We start from the raw sequence: 24,651 nt of genomic DNA, 5'->3' as shown, positions 1-24,651 counted from the left end.
AGTGAGTATGTCTGAGCGGCCATGCTGTGGTGGCTTAGTTCAAGCCACCACAGGAGACTTAGCATGAACCTGTACTCCAGGTTCTGTGGTGACCTACTTTTATGCTAAGCCCTTGCTTTAGTCCTAAAATTCCAAGCCCAAGGCTGTTCATGGAGCCTGTCACACTCCCAGAGTTTCTGCCCAGTAGGGGTCCCAGGCTGGAATGCCCACAGACAGGGCTCACAGAAGTGAGGAACTGTGCATGTCTGAGGGATGAAGAAGAGTGTCTTTGGAGGAGGAACTAGGGGAGGCACTTTCCCTGTCTAAAGGGGTAGCAGCCTGAACCTGGTCATTGCAAGACTTCCCGGGCAGCTTTTGCTCATGGCCTTTTCAAAACGAACCCAGATCTTTAGGTGAAGTAGTCTTGAATTGTTTGCACCTATTTGGAAACTCCTTGTGCCTCTGAGGTTTACGGAAGCCCGAGAACCTCCGACCCATTGTTCCAGCTCATGTGCTGTAATAATACGCTCTCTTCAGTAGCATTTCTGTGTCTGCCGTGTGGCCTCCATTGCTGCATCTTGTTTTTATTATTATTATCATTTTAACATTATTCCTTCATTCACAGCCTGTGGTCTCAAGAGGCTGAGATTTGATGAGACCATTATGATTTGTTCCAAAGCCAAATTGAGTTTCAGCGTGGTGTTCAGATAGTATGTCTCAGCCTGCCAGCACTGCAGCAGCGTGAACACTGTGTGTAGCCCTTCCAGCTGTCCTTCCCACCTTCCTCAAGAGCAGGGTGCAGGAGAAGAAGAGCAATCTGACCCCCAGTTGCCCTCTAGTGGTTTCTGGGTCCTGATAGCCTGCATTGTCACAGAGGGCTGTGTGGCTTAGGGCTTGGCTCCTCAGGTTGGCTATGCTGTACTCACATTTGTCAAGAAAGCATTCTTTTTAGTACAAGACATTTAATTCATCTTGAAGTCCTCGTGTTTAGACCGAGGAGCACGCGCAGCGGTGGGAGTGCTGGTGTTTCTTTCCCGAGGGATTCATGTTTGTGTGAACTTCAGCATGCGTGAGTGTGGAAGCCAGAGCTTGAGATCAAGTGTCTAAGTCAGTTGTTCTCTGTAGACATTAGTTTTTTCCAACCTACTTTAATAACAGTCAACAACCACTCACCAGATGGGTGGAAGAGGAAAGTTATGGCTATGGGGGAAGCAGACTTGTTTGGCAATATCTCTCTGTAGGTGAGCTCAGTGTTCTTTGTCAGCAGTTCAGTCCCATAGCAAACACCAAATGCGATCAGCAGCTTCAGCCCAGTCTTCTTGCAGGCAGACACCACTCACAAACCAGCAGCTGCTGTCCAGTGCTGAGGAAACTGCAAGGCTCACCAATTGCCTTAGCTGCTGAAGCACAGGAATCCCCTCTCAATGGCAGTTACCACAAGCTGTAAGGTGAACCAATACATGCTTGATGTTAGTGAAGAGTAGCGAGGCGGAGCAGAGCAGAGCAGTGCTCCCATTCCCACTGTGTGTGGGTCATAGTCATACTCCTTCCTCACTGGTCCTTCTGTGTGGGTCATAGTCATACTCCTTCCTCACTGGTCCTTCTGTGTGGGTCATAGTCATACTCCTTCCTCACTGGTCCTTCTGTGTGGGTCATAGTCATACTCCTTCCTCACTGGTCCTTCTGTGTGGGTCATAGTTATACTCCTTCCTCACTGGTCCTTCCACGTGTCTGCTCCAGGAAAACAGCCTTTCACATGTCTGCTTTAGCAAGACATGCTTTCACCTGTGTGCCCTAGCAAAACATCATTGGGCATAACTGACTTTCTGAAGACGCTAGGAGTTTCCACTTCAGCGCGCTACCTTATGCTTGAAGCAGGGTCTCTCACTGAACCAGGGACTCATGGTTTGGGTAGACTGGCTGGGCAGCAAACTCAGGGATTCTCTTGTCTCTGGGATCTCAGGAGCCTGCTGCCATACCTAGCTCTTTATTTGGGTTCTGGAGAATGAACTCAGATCTTTATGCTTATGTTGCAAGCTTTTATAAACCAAGACGTCTTCTGAGCCAAGAAATTCTTTTTAGACTTTATATTATGAAGTAATTTTAGATTTACAAAATAATTATAAAGATAATAAAATAATTCCCATTTTTTTTGCTTGGGTCACTAGTTACTAATAATATTTTATAATAATTGGGACACATTTATCTGTCTACATATATGTGTGTCTTATTTACCCACCTAACCTTTTGTAGTGTAGGTAGTCAAGTTAAAAGCAAGCATCATGATTTTTTTCCTTAAACACTTTTCATACATGGATACTTCCTTACATGACTGCAGTGTGGCAGGAAGTGAGCACTGCAGTATCATCGTGACTGCAGTATGGGTGTAACATACAGGAAGTGAGCACTGCAGTATTATCATGACTGCAGTATGGGTGTAACATACAGGAAGTGAGCACTGCAGTATTATCATGACTGCAGTATGGGTGTAACATACAGGAAGTGAGCACTGCAGTATCATCGTGACTGCAGTATGGGTGTAACATACAGGAAGTGAGCACTGCAGTATCATCGTGACTGCAGTATGGGTGTAACATACAGGAAGTGAGCACTGCAGTATTATTGTGACTGCAGTATAGGTGTAACATACAGGAAGTGAGCACTGCAGTATCATCATGACTGCAGTATGGGTGTAACATACAGGAAGTGAGCACTGCAGTATCATCGTGACTGCAGTATGGGTGTAACATACAGGAAGTGAGCACTGCAGCATCATCGTGACTGCAGTATGGGTGTAACATACAGGAAGTGAGCACTGCAGTATGATCGTGACTGCAGTATGGGTGTAACATACAGGAAGTGAGCACTGCAGTATCATCGTGACTGCAGTATGGGTGTAACATACAGGAAGTGAGCACTGCAGTATCATCGTGACTGCAGTATGGGTGTAACATACAGGAAGTGAGCACTGCAGTATCATCGTGACTGCAGTATGGGTGTAACATACAGGAAGTGAGCACTGCAGTATGGGTGTAACATACAGGAAGTGAGCACTGCAGTATCATCGTGACTGCAGTATGGGTGTAACATACAGGAAGTGAGCACTGCAGCATCATCGTGACTGCAGTATGGGTGTAACATACAGGAAGTGAGCACTGCAGCATCATCGTGACTGCAGTATGGGTGTAACATACAGGAAATGAGCACTGCAGCATCATCGTGACTGCAGTATGGGTGTAACATACAGGAAGTGAGCACTGCAGTATCACCGTGACTGCAGTATGGGTGTAACATACAGGAAGTGAGCACTGCAGTATCATCGTGACTGCAGTATGGGTGGACCGTTATAGGAAGTGAGCATTGTGTGGTGTTACTGTGTAGGATGCTTGGTATATGTTTGTCAACTTTTTGTGACTATGGGAAATGTCTGAAATACACAGCTCAGAGGAAGGAAAATGTATTTTAGCTCACAATTTCAGTTGTCTCAGTCGATCATCATCTGGCCCTGTGGTTTCAGTGTTACAGAGAGATAGAAAGGCCTCAGGCAGCCAGAGAGACACAAACGGAATGGGAACAGAATATATGTCTGTCCAGGGCATGCTCTCAGCGACCTGCGTCTTCCAGTGAGGCCCTACCTCAAGAATGCCATCAGGGCTTTGTGTACTGGCTCCTGAAAAGCTTTTAGAACGGAGCACTTTCCAGAAGTCCATCTGTTGGCAAGCATAGGGCCCTTTGGGGGACACATCATGTCTAAACCATAGCACTGCATGGTCCCATTCCATCAGTGGAGCTCACTGAGCCTTCAGCAACAGACAGTGTTCTCTGCCAGGCCCAACGCTTTGAATGTCTTATCTTTACTCTTTTGTAATCTGGAAAGTTTTCTTGGTTTTCCTGTCTTCTGGTCAGAGGCATAATTTGGGTTTGTGAGCTGTTTGCTTATGATTTCATTTAGGTTATTTGCTTTTGACAGGCCTTTAAAGGTTCTTAATTCATTTTGTCTTGGCCTAATAAAGGGACAGCAACTACCAAGTAGACTTCAGGTCTCACAGGTGGCAAAGCTAATTCCAGAAGGTCAGTGTCAGGAATAGATGTGGCATCTTATGGCCTACGAGGCTAGCATTCACACATGTTAAAACAGCAAACCCAGGTTTGAAGGTCTTGGCATTGCATGAGAAATGTGAACTTGTCAGCAGACCCACCATAGCAGGGCTGAGTTCATGCAGTCTGCTGCTGTAGTGGCTGTCCCCCTGGACAGGAGTATACTCTCTTGCACCATGGCTCTGGCCACTGTAGGCTGTGGCTTTGAGACTATTTTTGGGTGGAGTGTCATTTGCATATCTCTTCTCTAGTTTACATCGCAGCCGGCAGAATTACTGTTTTTAGCAAATGTAGGTTGTGACATGGTTGTAGTAGCTTCTAGAACTGGATCCTAAGAAAGCCCTGTTCAGCAGGAGGCTGCTGTGACCCCCAACTAATCAGATAAAGGTAATTCTCTAGGTTCAGGGACCGGGGCCAGCCCCAGGAGAGGTGACACGTGCTTTCCGAGGACACAGGTAGGATGTATCTGAGGAAGCGGGTTCTGAGCTCAGGATCCTCTGAGGTGTGTCATCTGTCATTCATTATCTCTGAGTTACTGATGCTGTTTGGTCTGCTTGCTTGGCTGGATCTGCAGTGTAGGACCCAGCCTGCCATTCTGAGTAGAACGTACTAGGCGACTAATGAGGCGAGATGGGTTTTATAGAAGGGATTAGGAATATTGTGAGGAAAAAGAGAGAAGGCATTAAAATCCAAGCACGCTTTCTCCCTCTCCCTCCCATACCCCTCCTCCCCTGCCCCCCAAGTCTCTCTAAGGAGATGATGCTGCACTGGTCAAGTCACAGAGCAGCAGAGAAGTCTGAGTCTCTGGGAAGCCCTTGACTGTTGTCTTATTTGAGGAATCTGGAAAGAAAAGAAAATGCCCAAGACTTCTTATGTCCAGCAGGCACTCTTGTGTCCTGGGCAGCAGTTAAAGGAGAACACTGCTCCTGCTGGGTGCTTGTCACCCACGTAGTGTGACAGGAGGGTTCATGGCAGTGAGTGGATGCAGAGGGTGACTCAGAAGTGCCTGGAGGTTTGTTAAAGTTGAGACTCCAGATTCTACTCCAGGAAATGTGCTTCCCAGAAGAGTCTGGGAACCTGAGTTGTTCTTCTAGTGTCTACCCCTTTATATACTAATGTGCGTTTCCCATAAGTGAAGCATTCTCCTTGGGCACTGCAGTGCAGTGCTGAGGGTCAGCAGGCAGCACTTCCTCACACTTGGGTACCGCACTGCAGTGCGTGACATTCGCTGTCTGTCCTAGAGCTCTTCTGTCTTGCAGGACAATGGACACCAGAGTGGCCCATGCAATTGCCATCTCTCTCTAGCTTTTCACTCTTAGGACCTTGCCATTTTTAAAGATGGCAACCAGTTTATTTTGCAAAACCATTTCAGTGGTCAAATCGCCCCAGCTTTGCCCAGTGAGGATATTACTATGTTCCTTTGTGACAGTCTCATAAGTTCACCACAATCTCTTGAATTTTGACAGTATTTTCCTTGAGTAGCAAGAGCCTGCCTTCAATGGTCTGATAAATTTGGTTACTTTTTAAAATTTAATTATTTTGGACAGGTTTTTCTAGGTAGCCATGTTTAAATTGGAGCTCACTCTAGACTGGGGAGACCTCAAACTCACAGATAATCCCATGAGCTAGGATTAGTGGCTTGTGCTGCCACCACCACCCGGCTAAATTTGGGTATTTGATCAGCTCTCCTTTAAATAATTCACCCCTCCTGGCTTTGGAGCTGAACTGTTCAGGAAGGGAAGGCCCCGCCCCCTTACCACCCCCCACAGGAGGTTTGATTTGTTAAGATGAAGCAATCCCAGGTCCGTTCTTGGGTGTCCTTGGCCAGTTTTCAACTGTGTGAGTATCCCCTGAGATGATGCCTGTGCGGCTCATGGGTGTTTGACAAGGTGTTGAGTTCCAGACAGAAAATCATGTGTGCCATGGTGCAGGAGTCAGAAGGCATGGCACGGGAGGGACTGTGAGGGTCCAGCCTGGAGAGCATATCTGTGGAGGAGGAGCTCCATAAACTTGCACCAGCTTGAACGGAGCATCCTCAGCCTTTATCTGCTGCCACTCTGGTCTTGTAACCATGATGGAAACTGGCTGGAAATCTGTGACCCTCAGGATTGTTCCCTGTATGACAAAGGTAGTATGGAGGGCTAGTTCCCTTCTACCTGGAGTCAGAACTGCCAGTTTGAACCCTGGCTCTTGTCATTTCCTAGGAAGAATACTTAGCCTCTCTTTGTCACGTAAGCCTCCACAGCCCTTCTCCTGCAGCAGCCCTTGCTTATTGTAGGCTCCGGGTTGTCACAGAACTGCACAAAGGTGTGACTGCAGCAGTGTTTGGTAGGGTACTACAAAATGTGTGCTGTCATAACAGCAGACTCCAGGGTTAGAAAGCCTTCACAGGGGGAGGTCTGCTGGAGTCTAGCAGTATTTGACGGTAGCTTTGATAGAATAGTTTACAGAGATCTTGACTGCTAGGAATATCTTTCAGCACCATTAAACTAGGTGCCTTTTGTTAAATCCAAAGATGGGAGGAGAAAGATTCCCAGGCCAAATCATCATGACCAAATTAACTAAAGCAAGCAATTAATTAAAGCAAGATTTTTTATTCATGTACATGGGCTAAGGTAGGTTCCAGAAGTCAACAGTGGGTGTGAAGAAGACAAGGCTTGTTAAAGGGTAGGGGTTTCCAAATGGGTGCTTTGGTGGGCAGAATAGGTGGGGTTAAGGAGCAGAACATAACAAGGGGGTCAAAACAAGTTACAACAAGCTTTTGAAACAAAGGTAGGGTTGCAAGATGGTCATTACAATTTGGAACAAAGATACGATTGCAAAGTAGTTATAACAACAGGTGGTCATAACAACAAGTGACCATGATGACCTTTTGAAACAAAGGCATGGCTGCTGTTTCCTGGAACAGGCAGTACAGAACATTTGTAGTTAAGATTACAGGTGGAGTATAGTCTAGTCCTCGAGAAACAGAGGTTTAATTACAAACAGGAACAAGCCTAGTTTGTTGTCATCGTAAGGTTGCTCGAAAGCCTAAAATGGCAGCCGGCTGGTCATCGCTGGTTCCTTTGAGGTAGTCCTCACGGTCTTGTGTAGCCAGGCCTCAGTCACTGTCTTCTAGTAGCTGGGTGTGGTTAGATGTGATGTCTACTTAGTAACACTGGCTAGTAGAGTTGAGGTACCCTTAAGCCAAGCTTTTGACTGGCCCAGGAGAACAGATTTTTGTAGGTGTGTCTCATTGTGGTGTTTTGATGCTAGAATTACCAAATGCACTTAACAGGTTCGTTGGTTTTGTTTTGAGTAATTATTCTTTGAATGGTGCTGTCTGGGGTTTCTGGTTGTTTATTCTGACATCCGGCAGGCGTAATTGCTTTGACTTGCACACATTAATTACTGCAGTCACTGGAAGCTGTAGGAGAGACACTTGCTGCCACCTACTCCATGATTTACATCTCCCCTGAACTTTGAAAGGAAAATGCAGGGTGGCCAGCAGGCAGATCGGGTGACAGCTGGCTGGCAAGATGGTCTGGAATCCTGTAGATGAAGACCTTTGGACTTCTCTCCACCTCTGTGGCTGCTACCCAGTCCTCTCAGTCCTGGCCACCATCCTTCTTGGCTGGATGGCTGCAGTGTTGGCCATTAGAAGCCAGCTGGCTTATCTGCTGTGTTTACAGCCACACTGGATTTCTCACATAGCTCCACGTTCTCCCCCAAACCCTTCCTTGGCTGCTCCCATTCCTTATCCTGGCTCAGGGGCCTTCATGATCCATTCCTGGCTGTAGTCTTTCTAGCTTCCTGGGTTTCCCCAGCCCTATCCTCCGGTCTAGTTTTGGGTCTGGCAGCCTGCCTAGAACATTGTTAGAAATGCAGACTTCCAGCCCTCACCCCCTCTGAATCAAATTTGCATTTTAATTGACCCACTGGTGGCTTAGTGCCTCCAGTTCTCCATCCTGATTCTGGGAGTTGTGTAGACTCTTCTGTAAAACCTTCCGCCACCCAGGCTCCTCCTAGACCACACCCTCTCCTCCATCCCACCCCTTCTATTTTTATAGGGTGCATTGTAGTTTCAAACAGTATTGCTTACCTGTAAGGCCACAGCTCTATTCTAAATGTCGCCTCAGTAAGGATGGGGATCCATTCTGTCCTGTAACCCCAAATCCATGTATCTGAACACTGGCACTGGCATGACATCCCAAGACGTTGTTAGAAGAACTGTACATATTGCATCAGTCCCCAGGGCTCCTTGATCTGCTGTTATTTAGAAAGGTAAACTGAGGCACAGAGAGGACATCCGTCTGTGCACTTAGCTAGATACAAACTTATTAGGCTTGGATGTCACTTGGACAGGGAATGGAGGGTCAGACAAAACTAATAACCTTGGGCAAGTTATTTGATTTCTAAAATTCTTTTTTTTTTCATTTGAAGTAATGACCTTTAATTTTCAAAATAGTGATACATTTATGTCACCTCACACTTTGTGACCATTATGTACTTCCTGGTATTATCCATGTTTTTTTTTTTTTTTTTACTTTGAGCCTTTCGTTTGGCTAAAAGTTAAAGTTTGTGCTAGTTGGTTCTATACATCAAAGCCACGTCTATAGTAGCACAGTAAACATTCCAAAACAGAAAGAACCATGGCACAAAGCAAAGACCATCTGCTTTCTCTAAGGAGGCTTTGGCAGCCCAGTAGCTGTGGAACCTCATGGAGTAAATTCGGGGAGAATGTCACATGACTGAGACAGGGAGAATGTCACATGACTGAGATGGGTGTTCTGGACCTGAATGATGCTGTGCCTGAGATAGAGCTGTAGTTGCAAGACGGCCCGAATGCCCAAGCACTAGGTGGGCTCCTGCACTGCACACCTGTAATCCTAGCTCCTGGGTGGTGGAGGAGGAGGCTCAAGAGCAGTCTTTGTAGAGGCAGTTGGAAGCTAACCTGGGCTACATGAAAGCCTATCCTTTTTTTTTTTTTATTTAGACTTAGCTCAGTTTTTTTATTGGCTATTTTTAATTTACATTTCAGATGTTATTCCCCATCCATAAGCCCCCTATCCCATCTCCTTCTTCTATTAGGGTGTTCTCCCTCCCCAAACACCCCCTACCTCCCCACCCTGACATTCCCCTATACTAGGGGGGCCAACCTTGGCAGGACGAGGGGCTTCTCCTCCCATTGGTGCCCAACAAGGGCATCCTCTGCTACATATGCAGCTGGAGCCATAGGTCAGTCCATGTGTACTCTTTGGGTAATGGTTTAGTCCCTGGAAGTTCTGGTTGGTTGGTATTGTTGTTCTTATGGGGTTGCAAGCCCCTTCATCTCCTTCAATGCTTTCTCTAATTCCTCCAACAGGGATTCCATTCTCAGTTCAATGATTTGCTGCTAGCATTCACCTTTGTATTTGTCATGCTCTGACTCCTGTATATAACAGACTCCTGTCAACATGCACTTCATGGCTTCATCAACTAGGTTTATTGGCTGTATATATATGGGCTAGATCCCTAGGAGGGGCAGGCTCTGAATGACCATTCCTTCAGTCTCTGCTCCAAACTTTGTCTCCATATCCCTTCCTATGAATATTTTTGTTCCCCCTTTTAAGAAGGACTGAAGCACCTGCACTTTGATTGTCCTTCTTGAGCTTCATGTGGTCTGTGGATTTTATCTTGATTAATTCGAGCTTTTGGGCTAATATCCATTTATCAGTGAGTGCATACCACGTGTGTTTTGTTGTGATTGGATTACCTCACTCAGGATGATATTTTTTTAGCTCCATCCATTTGCCTATGAATTTCATGAAGTCATTGTTTTTGATAGCTGAGTAGTACTCCATTATGTAGATGTACCACATTTTCTGTATCCATTCCTTTGTTGAAGGGCATCTGGGTTCTTTCCAGCTTCTGGCTATTATAAATAAGGTTGCTATGAACATAGTGGAGCATGTGTTTTTTTGTATGTTGGGGCATCTTTTGGGTATATGCCCAAGAGAGGTATAGCTGGATCCTCAGGCAGTTCAATGTCTAATTTTCTGAGGAACCTCCAGACTGATTTCCAGAATGGTTGTACCAGTCTGCAATCCCACCAATAATGGAGGAGTGTTCCTCTTTTCTCCACATTCTTACCAGCATCTGTTTTTGACCTTAGCTATTCTGACTGGTTTGAGGCGGAATCTCAGGGTTGTTTTGATTTGCATTTCCTCGATGACTAAGAATGTTGAACATTTCTTTAGGTATTTCTCAGCCATTCAGTATTCCTCAGCTAAGAATTCTTTGTTTAGCTCTGTACCCCATTTTAATAGGGTTATTTGTCTCTCCGGAGTCTGACTTCTTTAATTCTTTGTATATATCAGATATTAGCCCTCTATCAGATGTAGGATTGGTGAAGATCTTTTCCCAATCTGTTGGTTGCCGTTTTGTCCTAATGACAGTGTCCTTTGCCTTACAGAAGCTTTGTAGTTTTATGAGGTCCCATTTGTCGATTCTTGATCTTATAGCATAAGCCATTGGTGTTCTGTTTAGGAAATTTTCTCCAGTGCCCATGTGTTTGAGACCCTTCTTCACTTTTTCTTCTATTAGTTTGAGTGTATCTGGTTTCCTGTAGAGGTCCTTGATCCACTTGAACGTAAGCTTTGTACAGGGCGATAAGAATGGATTGATTTGCATTCTTCTACATGCTGACCTCCAGTTGAACCAGCATCATATGATGAAAATGCTGTTTTTTTCCCCCACTGGATGGTTTTAGCTCCTTTGTTAAAGATCAAGTGACCATAGGTGTGTGGGTTCATTTCTGGGTCTTCAGTTCTGTTCCACTGAGATCTATCTGCCCGTCTCTGTACTACTACCATACAGTTTTTATCACATTTGCTCTGTAATCCTGCTTGAGGTCAGGGATGGTAATTCCCCCAGAAGTTCTTTTATTGTTGAGAATAGTTTTTGCTACCCTGGTTTTTTTGTTATTCCAATGAATTTGCAAATTGCTCTTTCTAACTCCATGGAGGATTGAGTTGAAATTTTGATGGGGTTTGCATTGAATCTGTAGATTGCTTTTGGCAAAATGGCCATTTTTACAATATTAATCCTGCCAATTCATGAGCATGGGAGATCTTTCCATCTTCTGAGATCTTCAGTTTCTTTCTTCAGACACTTGAAGTTCTTATCATACAGATCTTTCACTTGTTTGGTTAGAGTCACACTGAAAGAACCCCAAAGAGAGACCCTTTCTAAAGTCTTGGGAAATCGCGGACCCCAGACACAGAGAGACCATTTTGGATGTAATAAGCAAAGGCGAGGTTTATTATGGAGATCTGTTACGGAGATCTCCGGGTCGACACGTATCCTGCGCAGGAGACAGAGGTGTCGACCCCGAAACTCAAAAGTCAGGGGTTTATATAGGGAAGGCTAGGGGGTTTGGCGCGGTTTCACACAATTGGCTGTTTCAAACAGTGGCGGCTAATTTTTGGCGCGGCTGTAAGTGATTGGCTCACTTAAACATGGCAGTGAGATTACAAGCACAGCAGGAGAGTACGTATTGACTGGAGCTTACAGGATCTTAGGAGCTATGGGCGTATCAGGGTTTGAAGGACATCTGGTTAAGGTGTGACTCTGGGTAAGCTGGGGGAGGTGCCTTCCTGCCAGATGGTTTGGGTCAGTCCTGATAACTCGGGCTGGTTCCTGCATTCCTTTTCTTTATCTTTGTGGTCTGTTAGTCCTAGCGGCAGGGCGGGGCTGCCTGGACTTGCTTTTCACAGTGTTTAGCCCTGAGTCTGTGAATTTTGAAACTTACTCTTTTAATTTTATATTTTTAAACCTTAAATCTGTTTAATTTTCCTTTCAACACCAAGGTACTTTATATTATTTGGGACTATTGTGAAGGGTGTCATTTCCCTAACTTCTTTCTCAGCCTGTTTATCTTTCAAGTAGAGGAAGGCTATTGATTTGTTTGAATTAATTTTATATCCAGCCACTTTGCTGAAGTTGTTTATAGGCTTAGTAGTTCTCTGGTGGAACTTTTGGGATCACTTAAGTATACTATCATATCATCAGCAAATAGTCATATTTTGACTTCTTCCTTTCCAATTTGTATCCCTGACCTCCATTTGTTGTCTGATTGCTCTGGCTAGGACTTCAAGTACTATATTGTGTTGTTGTAAAAATATAAAAAATAAAAAAGTAAGGTTGTTTTTTATCCCCCACTAAGTCTACACCCCAGTGCCCCATGATATCTGCTGGATATCTTGCCAGAAGCACACATTCCAATTCTGTGGTGGCTCAGACCAGCTGCCCCACACTCCCTTACACTTAAATCGCTACATGAAAGATCACACAACACAATAACCTTTGACCCAATTGATAAGATATAATTGCCCACCTAAACATACAAAGCCCAATACACATCCATCCCTTAAAAACATTTATAACAACCTGTAATTGTACAGCATGGAATCTTAACATCACCCCACGTATTGTCCTGCCAAGGCTTCTCTCCCTCTGTCTCCTGTCTCTTCCTCCTTTCTGTTCCAGTTTCCTCCTCTTCCTTCAAACTTTTCTCCCGTCCAACTTTCCTTCTTGTCCAATGACAGGCCTCCTTCTATCTTGTACCTGCCTCACCTGTGACATCATCTCACAATATTGAATAAGTAGGGAGAGAGTGGGCAGCCTTGTCTAGCCCCTGATTTTAGTGGGATTGCTTCAAGTTTAATTTGCTCCATTTAGTTGAATGTCAGCTACTGGTTTGCTGTATATTTCTTTTACTATGTTTAGGCATGGGCCTTGAATCCCTAATCTTTCCAAGACTTTTATCATGAAGGTGTGTTGAATTTTTGTCAAATGTTTTCTCAGCATCTAATGAAATGATCATGTGGGTTTTTCTTTGAGTTTGTTTACATAGTAGAGTGCGTTGATGGATTTCCCTATATTGAACCATCCCTGCATCCCTGGGATGAAGCCTACTTGATCATGATGGATGATTGTTTTGATGTGTTCTTGGATTCTGTTTGGGAGAATTTTATTGAGCATTTGTGCATTGATATTCATAAGGGAAATTGGTCTGAAGTTCTCTTTCTTTGTTGGGTCTTTGTGTGGTTTAGGTATAAGAGTAATTGTGGCTTCACAGAAGTATTTGGGTAGTGCTCCTTCTGTTTCTGTTTTATGGAGTAGTTTGGACAGTATTGGTATGAGGTCTTCTATGAAGATTTGATAGAATTCTGCAAAAAAACCCATCTGGTCCTGGTTTTTGTTTTTTTGTTTTTTTTTTTTTTTTGTTGGGAGACTTTTACTAACAGCTTCTATTTCTTTAGGAGTTATGGGACTGTTTAGATGGTTTATATGACCCTGATTTAACTTTGGTACCTGTTATCTGGCTAGAAAATTGTTCATTTCTCCAGATTTTCCAGTTTTATTTTTTTATATAGGGCTTTATAGTAGGATCTGATCTTTTTCTTGAATTTCCTCAGATTCTGTTGTTATGACTCCCTTTTCATTTCTGATTTTGTTAATTTGGATACACACTCTGTGCCCTCTGGTTAGTCTGGCTAAGGGTTTATCTATCTTGTGGATTTTCTCAAAGAACCAGCTCCTGGTTTTGTTGATTCTTTGTATAGTTCTCTTTGTTTCTACGTGGTTGAATTCAGCCCTGGGTTTGATTATTTCCTGCCTTCTACTCCTCTTGTGTGTATTTGCTTCTTTTTGTTCTAGAGCTTTTAGGTGTGCTGTCAAGCTGCTGATATATGCTCTCTCCTGTTTCTTTTTGGAGGCACTCAGAGTTATGAGTTTTCCTCTTAGCACTGCTTCCATTGTGTCCCATAAGTTTGGGTATATTGTGCCTTCATTTACATTAAATTCTAAAATGTCTTTAATTTCTTTCTTGACCAAATTATCATTGAGTAGAGCATTGTTCAACTTCCATGTATAATGTGGGCTTTCTGTCTTTTTTTTTGTTATTGAAGACCAGCCTTAGTCCATGGTGATCTGATAGGATGCATGGAATTATTTCAATCTTCTTGTATCTGTTGAGTCCTGTTTTGTGACCAAATATGTGGTCAGTTTTGGAGAAGGTACCATGAGGTGCTGAGAAGAAGGTATATTTTTTTGTTTTAGGATTAAATGTTCTCTCTCTCTATATATATATCTGTTAAATCCATTTGCTTTATAATTTCTCTTAGTTTCTCTATGTCTTTGTTTAGTTTCTGTTTCCATGATTTGTCCACTGATGAGAGTGGGGTGTTGAAATCTCCCACTATTATTGTGTGAGGTGCAATGTGTGCTTCGAGGTTTAGTTAGGTTTCTTTTATGAAGGTGGGTGCCTTTGCATTTGGTGTATAGATATTGAGAATTGAGAGTTCATCTTGGTAGATTTGTTTTTTTGATGAGTATGAAGTGTCCTTATCTTTTTTTTGATAACTTTTAGTTGAATGTTGATTTTATTCAATATTAGAATGGCTACTTTAGCTTGTCTCTTGGGATAATTTGCTTGGAAAAATTTTTTTCCAGCCTTTTACTCTGAGGTAGTGCCTGTCTTTGTCACTGAGGTGTGTTTCCTGTATGCAGCAAATTACTGGGTTCTCTTTCCGTAACCAGTGTATTAGTGTATGTCTTTTTACTGGGGAGTTGAGTCCATTGATGTTAAGAGATATTAAGGAATAGTGATTGTTGCTTCCTGTTATTTTTGTTGTTAGAGGTGGAATTATGTTTGTGTGGCTCTCTTCTTTTGCGTTTGTTACAAGGAGATTACTTTCTTGCTTTTTCCAGGGTGTAGTTTCCCTCTTTATGTTGGAGTTTTCCATCTTTTATCCTTTGTAGGGTCGGATTTATAGAAAGATATTGTGTAAATTTGGTTCTGTCATGGGATACCTTTGTTTCTCCATCTGTGTTAATTGAGAGTTTTGCTGGATATAGTAGCCTTGGCTGGCATTTGTGTCCTTTTAGGGTCTACATGACATCTGCCCAGGATCTTCTGGCTTTCTTGGTCTCTGGTAAGAAGTCTGGTGTAATTCTGATAGGTCTGCCTTTATATGTTACTTGACCTTTTCCCCTTACTGCTTTTAATATTCTTTCTTTGTTTTGTGCATTTGGTGTTTTGAGTATTATGTTATGGGAGGAATTTCTTTTTTGGTCTAATCTATTTGGAGTTCTGCAGGCTTCTTGTATGTTTATGGACATCTTTTTCTTTAGGTTAGGAAAGTTTTCTTCTATAATTTTGTTGAAAATATTTACTGGCCCTTTAAGTCAGGAGTCTTCTCTCTCTTTTATACTTATTATCTTCATGTTTGATCTTCTCATTGAGCCCTGGATTTCCTGGATGTTTTGGGCTAGGAGCTTTTTGTGTTTTATATTTTCTTTGATGGTTATGTCAGTGTTTTCTATGATATCTTCTACCCCTAGGATTCTCTCTTCTCTTGTCTTCTTTTGGTGATGCTTGCATCCATGACTCCTGATCTCTTTTCTAGGTTTTCTATCTCCAGGGTTGTCTCCCTTTGTGCTTTCTTTATTGATTCTATTTCCATTTTAAAATCCTGGATGGTATTGTTCAATTTCTTCACCTGTTTGGTTGTGTTTTCCTGTAATTCTTTAAGAAATTTTTTTATGTTTCCTCTTTAAGGTCTTCTACTTGTTTATCTGTGTTGTCCTGTATTTCTTTAAGGGAGTTATTTATGTCCTTCTTAACGTCCTCTATCATCATCATGAGATGTGATTTTAAATCCAAATCTTTGTTTTTCCAGTGTGTTTGCATATACAGTATTTGCTCTGGTGGGAGAACTGGGCTCTGATAATGCCATGTAGTCTTGGTTTCTGTTGTTTAGGTTCCTGCCCTTGCCTCTTGCCATCAGATTGTCTCTGGTGTTAGCTTGTCTTGTAGTCTCTGACAGTGCCTTGAACCTCCTGTAAGCCTGCATGTCAGTGTCAGCACTCCTGTAGTTCTATTTTCTTATAGCCGGATCTGGGAACAGAGAGCTCCTCCTGGTTTCGTGTGTCCTGAAGACTCCAGCCGGTTGCTTGGAGCAGAATAGTTGGCCTCACCTCTGCTCTCAGGTGTGTCTGCACTGCTGGCGACAGGCTTTCAGCTCTCAGAGCAGGCAGAAACTGGAAGGTTCCTGCCCCTGACTGCTCCTAATTTCCTGTGCCCAGAGGGCACAGAGAGCACTAGGCTGTTCCTCCTGGGTCAGGAATGTGGGCAGAAGTAGTTGTCTTCTCTGAGCTCTCAGGATTGCCCCCCCTTTTGGGAGTCCTGCTCTCTCTCCCATGGGATTTGGGTACAGAAAGCTGTCGGAGCCTTTCAGTTCTGGGCGCAGGCAGAAACTGGAAGGTTCGCGCAGCTGACTGCTCCTAGGTTCCTGTATCCAGAGGGCACTAGGCAGGTTCCTCTTGGTCCAGGAATGTGAGCAGAAGTGGTGGTCTCCCTTGAGCTCTCAGCATTGTTTGCACTTCTGAGAGTCCACTTCTCTCCTTCAGGGGATTTGGGTACAGAGAGCTGTGGGAGCCTTTCAGCTCCAGGCGCTGACTTCTAAAGTTCTTACTTCATTTTCCTATGCTGTTTCTAGGCTCATCATCAGAAGTAAAAAATGCCTCGTAAATTTACCCTGGGGATTGAGTGTGCTAATATACATAAAGTTGTGTGGATCGGTTTAAACTTAGTCCATTAGGCTGACACTGTAGCTTAGTGGTAAAGTGCTTACCTGGCATCTGAGACCCTGGGTTCCATCTCAATACTGCCATTCCCAGTTCTTCAGTTTGAGACTCAGAGGTCTGGACTTGACCTAGTTGGTCCCTCTGGCCCGGGATCTCGGGAGGTTGGGCAGAGTGTTTGGGGGTGTTGTTCCAGTCATTCAGAGCTTGCTAGGGCGACAGAGTATTCTTTCAGCCTCAGTCATGAAGCGGCTGGGTAGCCTCTTTACTCTGTGGCTTTCCACAGGCTATCTCGGAATCTGAGACAGGAGCCTTCCAGAAAAATAGACTGTTGCTGTTTTCTTATAACTGATCCTAGAAGTGACACATAGCGCTTCTGCCACTAGAGGGTATGAAGAAGTCCAGTTGATCCCCAGGAAGCATATGTTACAGTTGTTAATAGGGTGGGACTTTTTTTTTACCACTTAAAATAGCACTGGACATCAGGTGAGCATTGTGTGAACATTGGGGGACAACTGTTGTCACTGTCATCACTGAAGGACGAAGAGCTCTTCACGAGAATAGCAGCTGAGGCGTGAAGCCCAGGCTGGCCTGCATGATGAACTTCGGCTGCTCTGATAGCCAAGCGTCAACCACTGATGTATGGTAGTCCTAGTGAAGCTCAGTGTACTGAGCAGAATGATGCATTCCAGATGGCGTCTCTGTCTGCAGTCAAGGTCTTCCTTATGGCTGACAACTCAGGAAGTAGCTGGCAGTGCTTGCCGCCAAGCCTGGTGACTCGAGCTCTATCTCCAGGACCCACAAGTGTTGTGGCTCATGTGTGTCTTCACATATCCATAAACACAGATAAATAATTAAATTATAAAAGCCTTAAAAGTCATTGGATTTTTTATTTTTTAAATTAGTTGTTTAAACTCTGGGGAAGTTTGAAGAAAAAGAAAGAAAAGGCACCTTTTAAGTGGGGAAGATCTATGTGTCAGCTTTCTTCTAGTACTAAAACCTGAAACAGTCAACTAAGGAGGAGGAAGGGTTGGGCTCATTCCCCCTAGGTTTTAGTCATGGTTTATTGGTCTCTGTGTTTGATGCTGCACTGAAGAGGCATCCTCTGGTGGGAGTACAGAGCAGAGTTGATCACCTTAGGGTCAGGAGAGGAAGAGGAAGAGGCTGGAAGGTCCCCTCTCTCCTCCAAGGGCACTCTGCCAATGAGGAAGAGCATCTGCCATGCTAGTGGTTCTCAGCCTGCAGATGGCAACCCTGGGGGTGTTGAATGACCTAAGCCCATTGGGAAGCACAGATGCATTACGGTTCCTAACAGTAGTGACATCACAGCGATGAGGTAGCAATGACAGTCACTGCATGGCTCAGGAGGCTGAGGCTCAGAGCTTGCCTCAGTTATGATATGAGGGTGGGCCAGTCGCACGCTGTGTTCACGGGAGGGATGTGGGTACATTGGCACACCGGTGCCCTGTGGTTATATAAGGTGCGACCACCAGGGAAACAGGGCCAGGGCTGTGCAGGGCCTTTTCCTTTTATCCTCTAACTTCCTGCAAATCTTTAACCATTTCAAACTAAAAATGTAAAACAATAACTGCATTTGGTCATTCCTAGGGGTCAGTCACCAGTGCCCCCAATCTAGGCCTTTGTCCTTCCCAAGAAAGTATGAGCACATTCTCACTTGAGACCTCTCACGTCCCAGAGATGAAAGTGTTCATTTCCCACCAGGGCAAAGATGGCCGGGTTAAACTGGCATCTGCCAAAGGTTTTTATCCAGTAAGCAGGCATGTTTAAATGGCGTCTCATCATTTGATGGAAATTGGATTTCTGTTACATAGGTGTGGTTTTTAAATGGAATCTTAACACATTGTTAAACAAACGATTCAGCAGCCACCTGAGACACTTTAGTGCTGGCCAGAGGTGGGGTGAGCCGGGAGCCTGAGGGTTGGCCTGTATGGGAGGCAGGTGGGATGAGAGCCAGAGGCCCAGCACTGAAACAGTGCGTCTCCTGCCCAGTGTCTGTCCAGTTGGCTCACCCAACCCCTTGAAGGGTTAATTTCCTTCCATACAGACATGTGTGTATATTGCTTTCTTCCCCTAGTCTGAAGTACTGTGTACGTCTTGCAGCAGTAGGTGAGAATGAGTTGTGTGACGAGGCCGTGGTTAGCGAGCCTTACTAAGTACATAGTTCAGTTCTCCTCAACCGCCTGCTCAGAGACTGTTGTTTGGTTTCAGACAATTGCTGTTGCCATTTCAGCTGGAGAAAATGCAGTCATGGACAGATCCCAGGCAGTCTGTCACAGGGCAGTGGGAGGGCTCATTTGTGGTTTCCTTAATCAAATCTTCTGAGATTTGCGCAAAGTTCTCAGTGATTTCTGAGTGTCTGGTGCTTCCTACATTTGAGCCTGATGTTCTCTTTCTCCAAACTGACTGCAAAGAACAGTACAAAGGAGGCGCCGTCTTCATAGACTGCATTGTAGTATAGGACACTGGAAACAGAAATAGGCAATTTCAGATTTTACAGCTAAATAGGTGGGTGGCATTGCACTAAGGAATGCTATTTCCATCTGTCAGTAGACTGAGTAAGTGTTTGCTGCGCTACAGTTAAAGAGACTAGCTTGGTTGAAAAAAGTGTGCAAGTGGTCCTACCCTGTACACCGGACTCTGCAGGAGTGTGCATGGTCAGCAGTGCACGCTGTAGGGTATGACCGCATGCCCCAGCCTCTGCAGGAGTGTGCATGGTCAGCAGTGCACGCTGTAGGGTATGACCGCATGCCCCAGCCTCTGCAGGAGTGTGCATGGTCAGCAGTGCACGCTGTAGGGTATGACCGCATGCACCAGCCTCTGCAGGAGTGTGCGTGGTCAGCAGTGCATGCTGTAGGGTATGACCGCATGCACCAGCCTCTGCAGGAGTGTGCGTGGTCAGCAGTGCATGCTGTAGGGTATGACCGCATGCACCAGCCTCTGCAGGAGCGTGCGTGGTCAGCAGTGCACCAGCTTTACTGTTGACTCCTAGAGGACGCAGAGATGAAGCTGATGACAAGGAATGTGATTTTACTTCCAGGCAAAAATGTTAGAGGAGTAACAGGTTTTCTTCCCGAAGATGCCCTTACCTGCACATGCATGTCGGGATAGGAGCACAATACTAATGGGCTTCATTTCAACATGTTGACTTTTCAGCTAGTTTTCTCTTCTTAAATATGTTCTAATTGTTGGAATATTTTGAAGTGAGACTTATTATTTGTATAATCATAGAAGAAATCTAGCTTGAGCCCTTTTTATTGTAAAGCAGGGTGTTTAATGAAACATTGAAAACTTGAGGTGGGAAGCGAGAGGCAGACAGAGAAGGTGGACAAGGAACCACTTGTGCTACAGCTGCTGAGAGATTGAATCTCAGACTCCAGAGAGACACAGGGAAGTCTGTCTTGGGGACAGAGAGATCTAGGGTTTACTGGTATCCTAACCATGTGATCTTGTTCAGAGACATTATCAAACTCCTCTCTTACTCAACTGAGAGAATATGACAGGTTCATTGTGAATTTTTCACAAATGATGGATGGATGAATGTGCATGTGTGTGAGTCAGTGAGCTTCTCTGAGTTGAAGCTGTGTGGTGGGTAGAATGGATGGATGAGTGCAAACGTGGGTGTGATTTGGTGAGCTGACATCTCAAGGTCAAAGTGGTGTGATGGACAGTAGTGAAATGTCCGTTTCTTCTCCTGGGACCTCATGTCCCATGATGAGCCAGTGTACCTGGGGAATGGATTTGGGAGGTGGGTGGTGGCTGTATCCCAGTGTCTGTTTCCCTTTGTATGACCTTATGTGGGGCTGGGGATAATTTGGTCACTGTTCTTCCTGGTGTCCCAGTTTCCTTATCTACAAGGTAGTAGCTGTGCTAGTTTCTGGGATGAATGTATAAGCACACAGCACAAGGCAAACCATGTGACATACAGGAGCTTGTCTGGTGGGATTTACCCCAGCTGAACTGTGCGTGTGTGTGTATGTGCGCGTGTGCGTATGCGTATGTGTGCATGTGTGTGTACTACGCGTGTGCGTGTGTGTGTGCGCACATGTGCGTGTGTGTATGTGTGTGTATGTGTGTGCATGCATGTGTGTATGCGTGTGTGCATGTGTGTGCGTGTGTGCATGTGTGTATGTATGTGTGTATGTATGTGTGTGCATGCATGTATGTGTGTGTGCATGTGTGCATGTGTGTGCGTGTGTATGTGTGTGTGTGCGTGTGTGTATTTGTGTGTATGTGTGTGCGTGTGTGCATTCATGTGTGTGTGTGCGTGTGTGTGTGTGTGTGTGTGTGCGTGTATGTGTGTGTCAGTGGAGAAATAGTACCAAGTGACTGACCCCCAACAGGCACCTGGCAGGCAGGATTACCATAGCATGTGCTTGTACTCCAAGTCTGTAGGCACAGGAGTCAGTTAGCATTTACCAACATTCCAAAACCAAAGTTCCCGAATGTTCCAGAATGCATTCAAAAGTATGCCTTTAGTACAGTCATTTTCAGTGTTGAGCTGTGAAACAGGATAGCACATTAACATTTATAAGATACAAATTGTGCTTTTTTTTTTTTTTTTTAAAAAAAAACAGATTCCCTCCCCTGCTTAGGGTGGAAATTTTTAGTTTTTAAATTTGTTTTTTTTTTTTTTTAACGTTCTTATACCTGCAGAGAAAACGAGGTGCTCAAAGTCCAGCTGAAGAAATATGTAGGAGCTGTCCAGATGCTGAAAAGAGAAGGTCAAACCGCCGAAGGTGAGGTGGAGATGAGCCCGCGAGGGAGGGGCCGGTTATTCCCTGGGCAGGCTGGAGTGCACGTACTCTATCCGGTGTAATAGACAACTGGTGCTGGTGGCATTCAGAGCCAGAAATGTTGCTGTCTATTCTTTTCCTGCTAAACGAAATCTAAGCCTCACTGCTTAGTAACAGTTGTGTGATGGGGATATATACAGACTTTATTTCTAGAATATGGTAAGCCTTATGGAATGGTTTGACTGACATGAGGCCAGGGGTGTAAGGGCAGAAGTCACACAGGTAAGAACCCAGAGCTCCCTGGACTCAGACTTGTTGTATGTCGTCCCGCTCTCTTGTAGTTCCTTAACCTCTCTGTACTTCAGTTTTCTCATGTGTAAAATGGAATGATTGGCAGTAAGCAGCACAGGGATTAGCACAGGGTAGCACTGGGTAATGTTTGCATGTTACTATTGTTACTTTAATTTTGACAATGTTATGCATATGTGCAATGTATTGGGATCATATTCACCCTTACCCCCTCTCTTATCCCCATCCCTCTCCTCTCTTACCCATATCACTCCTGATAACTCCTTTCTTCCCAGCTTGTACCCTCCTCTGTTTATGGGCCCACAGAATATGCATCTTGGGGTCAGAGGCCAACCTTTGTGGTGTCCCTTAGGAGCCGTCCACTTTGTTATTAGAGGTATGGTATCTCCCTGAACATGGGACTCACCAGTTGGCCAGCCTGGATGACTGGTGGGCTCCAGGGACCCATTTGTCTCCTTCTCAGCTTTGGGATTACAAGCATATGTCATAGCACCAGCTTTTCCACACAGATGCTGGGGTCTGAACTCAGGTCCTCAGGTGTGCATGGCAAACGCTTTACCAACCTCACCATCTCCCCAGCTCCTAGGCTTGCTTTCGATTTAAAAAACAGCACTATGAGATGCACTTCTGAATCAGGATTTTGGGAGCACTTCTCTTCAAATGCACAAGCAGAGTCCATAGTATGCAGATTGCAGCTGAAGATCCTTTTCTCAAGATACAACCTGAGAGCTCTGAAGCAAAACTGAGTGTGAGCCTTTTCAGCGTGTAGCAAGATCTCCTTGGTTGAACTTCAGTAGAATGACCAGCACAATCCATTGTCAAGTAGCAGCAGCAGCACTTTTTCGTGTTCTCCTCCTATGTGTTAAGACACACTGTGTGCCTGGGCCATGCTCTCCTACTGTGTGGTTTAAGACATAGTACAGGGCTTACAGAGATTAGCTCAGTACTGGGCACATACCATTTGCCCTGTTGTTGCTCAGGGAGTCCTGTGAGTCTCTCCTTTTCATCACAGGTATCAAAAGAGCATCAGCCATGTGCTAGCACTGTGAAACAGACTTGCCCCGTAGCCTAGACCTATAACTCCAACACTCAAAGCTGGGGCAAAATTTTGTTAGTTCAAAGCAAAGCTAGCTTGAGCTGCATAGTGAGACCGTGTTCCCTGCCCCCAGCCCTTCTTCTGGACTTGGCCATTACAAATTGCACTGGGTAGGTATGTACTGAGTAGTCACATGAGGCACTGTAACTGTGTGTAATGATGGGTTTAAAAAAAATTGTAAAAGGCAGTGCTTTCCACAGTTGCACAGCAGCTTTCCTCCCAAGCTGTCGTCTTCCTTCTAGGTAACTAGGACAGTCTCCTCTGGCCCTGGTGGTCTTCACTTCTTCACTGGACGGAGATCCAGACTTGTCCAGTCTGGGCCCTGGTGCCTGCAGGCTTATAGAAGTTGGAGTCCCTTACACTGAGAGCCTGGGGGAAGGGGTATCTGCCCATCTACTCCATGATGTCCCTTGGCTTCGGGTGTCAGGGAGGGACATGCCAGTGTCTGTTTCCTGAGTTCTAGGAGGAAACTGAGACTACATTTTAATAGCATAAGCAAGTTTAGTTGCAAGTATAAAGTATCTCTTTATCTGTGGCAAAACTGACTAATGCCAATGTGAGCTCATAGAGGGAAGAGACTAAAAGTCTTTTTAGCCCCAAGTGCCCTTGTACTTAACAGCAGTCCTGAGGGCTGACTGCAACCTTCATCTTGTCTTTTAGAAATGCCTCAAGGATTAAGATGTACATAACACAAGATTAACTGTAAAATACAATGTCAACAACCTCTAACTTTACAGGTACAAATCCTCTCCTGTTTGAAAGGCTTTTTGCTCCTGTTGTGGTGTGAATAGGAGTGGGATGCTCTCTACTGACCACTGCATTTCCTAGCTAGGTTGGGGGCTTGTGAAAGTTTGCATCCTCTCTCTGCTTTGTCTCTTACTCTGGAGGTAACCTTTGTGATCTTCCTGCAGTGTTACAGCTGTGGCAAGAGGGCCATCATGCTCCCTAGGAACCGGCTTGGCAATTAAGCACCCATCATAACTTCTCTGGACATTAGACCAACTCTGTTCGTGAACTTGGGTTTCTTTCTATTCTCCAGGGAGCCAGGATCAGACAGTTTCATGTACGACTAGAGAGCAGAAGATGACTCTCCATGCTTGTGATTCTATTTGTGGGAGCTGGGGAGATGCTCAGTGAGGAAAGTGCCTTGTAAGCTCTGAGCTTGGTTCCCAGGATCTAACTTACCAAGCTGGCTCTGATGGTGTATACTCAAAATCCCAGCCATGGAGAGGTGCAAAGAGTCAGGCTCCCAAGGCAGCAAGGCTAGCTAATTTGGTGATCTCTAGGGTGGTGAAATGGTTTTGGCCTGGGATTACCTAGAGAAAGCTTTAGGCCACATATTGATAGATAGATAGATAGATAGATAGATAGATAGATAGATAGAGAGAGAGAGAGAGAGAGAGAGAGAGAGAGATCCATCCCCATCCAAGGTCTGCCCTGTGGCCTCTCCACTCCTCTGACACTGTAGAAGGCCAGTGCTCCTGTCATTCTGTGCACACACAGAACCCAAAATTCCACAGGGGGATGTGTGCCAGGCCACACACACAGTCAGGGTTCTGCAGGGATACAGACTGACTATGTGCGTGTGTGGGAGTTTTTTTTTTGGGAAAGTGGCTTGTGTGACTGTGGCCGTTCATTGACTTCATCATCTTCAAAGCATCCTGCAGGCTAGAGACCTGGGAAGAGTTGTTGGCACAACTGGACTCTGAATCCAGTGAATATACCTTTTCCATGACCTCTTCTCTTCCATCTCAGGCCTGGATGAAACCTAGCCAATTATACAACAGAAGATTCCTAGTTGGTGCC

General features: G+C 44.8%; 1 protein-coding gene across 4 annotated transcripts in view; it reads left to right on the top strand.

Annotated features, from left to right (window-relative positions):
- Snx29 (sorting nexin 29) overlaps positions 1-24,651 on the top strand; it is a 405,066-nt gene that overhangs the window by 158,814 nt on the left and 221,601 nt on the right. For all 4 annotated transcript variants that reach the window (XR_004389065.1, XM_032912855.1, XM_032912856.1 and 1 more), the window contains one exon: positions 21,361-21,443. Coding sequence is in view for 3 of the 4 variants with exons in the window: in XM_032912855.1 (XP_032768746.1) it covers positions 21,361-21,443 (83 nt within the window). In the remaining variant the exon portion in view is untranslated. The remainder of the gene's footprint in view (positions 1-21,360; positions 21,444-24,651) is intronic.

Source organism: Rattus rattus, chromosome 9 (assembly GCF_011064425.1).
Source record: "Rattus rattus isolate New Zealand chromosome 9, Rrattus_CSIRO_v1, whole genome shotgun sequence".
NCBI lineage: Eukaryota > Metazoa > Chordata > Mammalia > Rodentia > Muridae > Rattus > Rattus rattus.
Note: the sequence above shows the minus strand (reverse complement) of the source record. Positions and strands in the feature narration are given on the sequence as shown.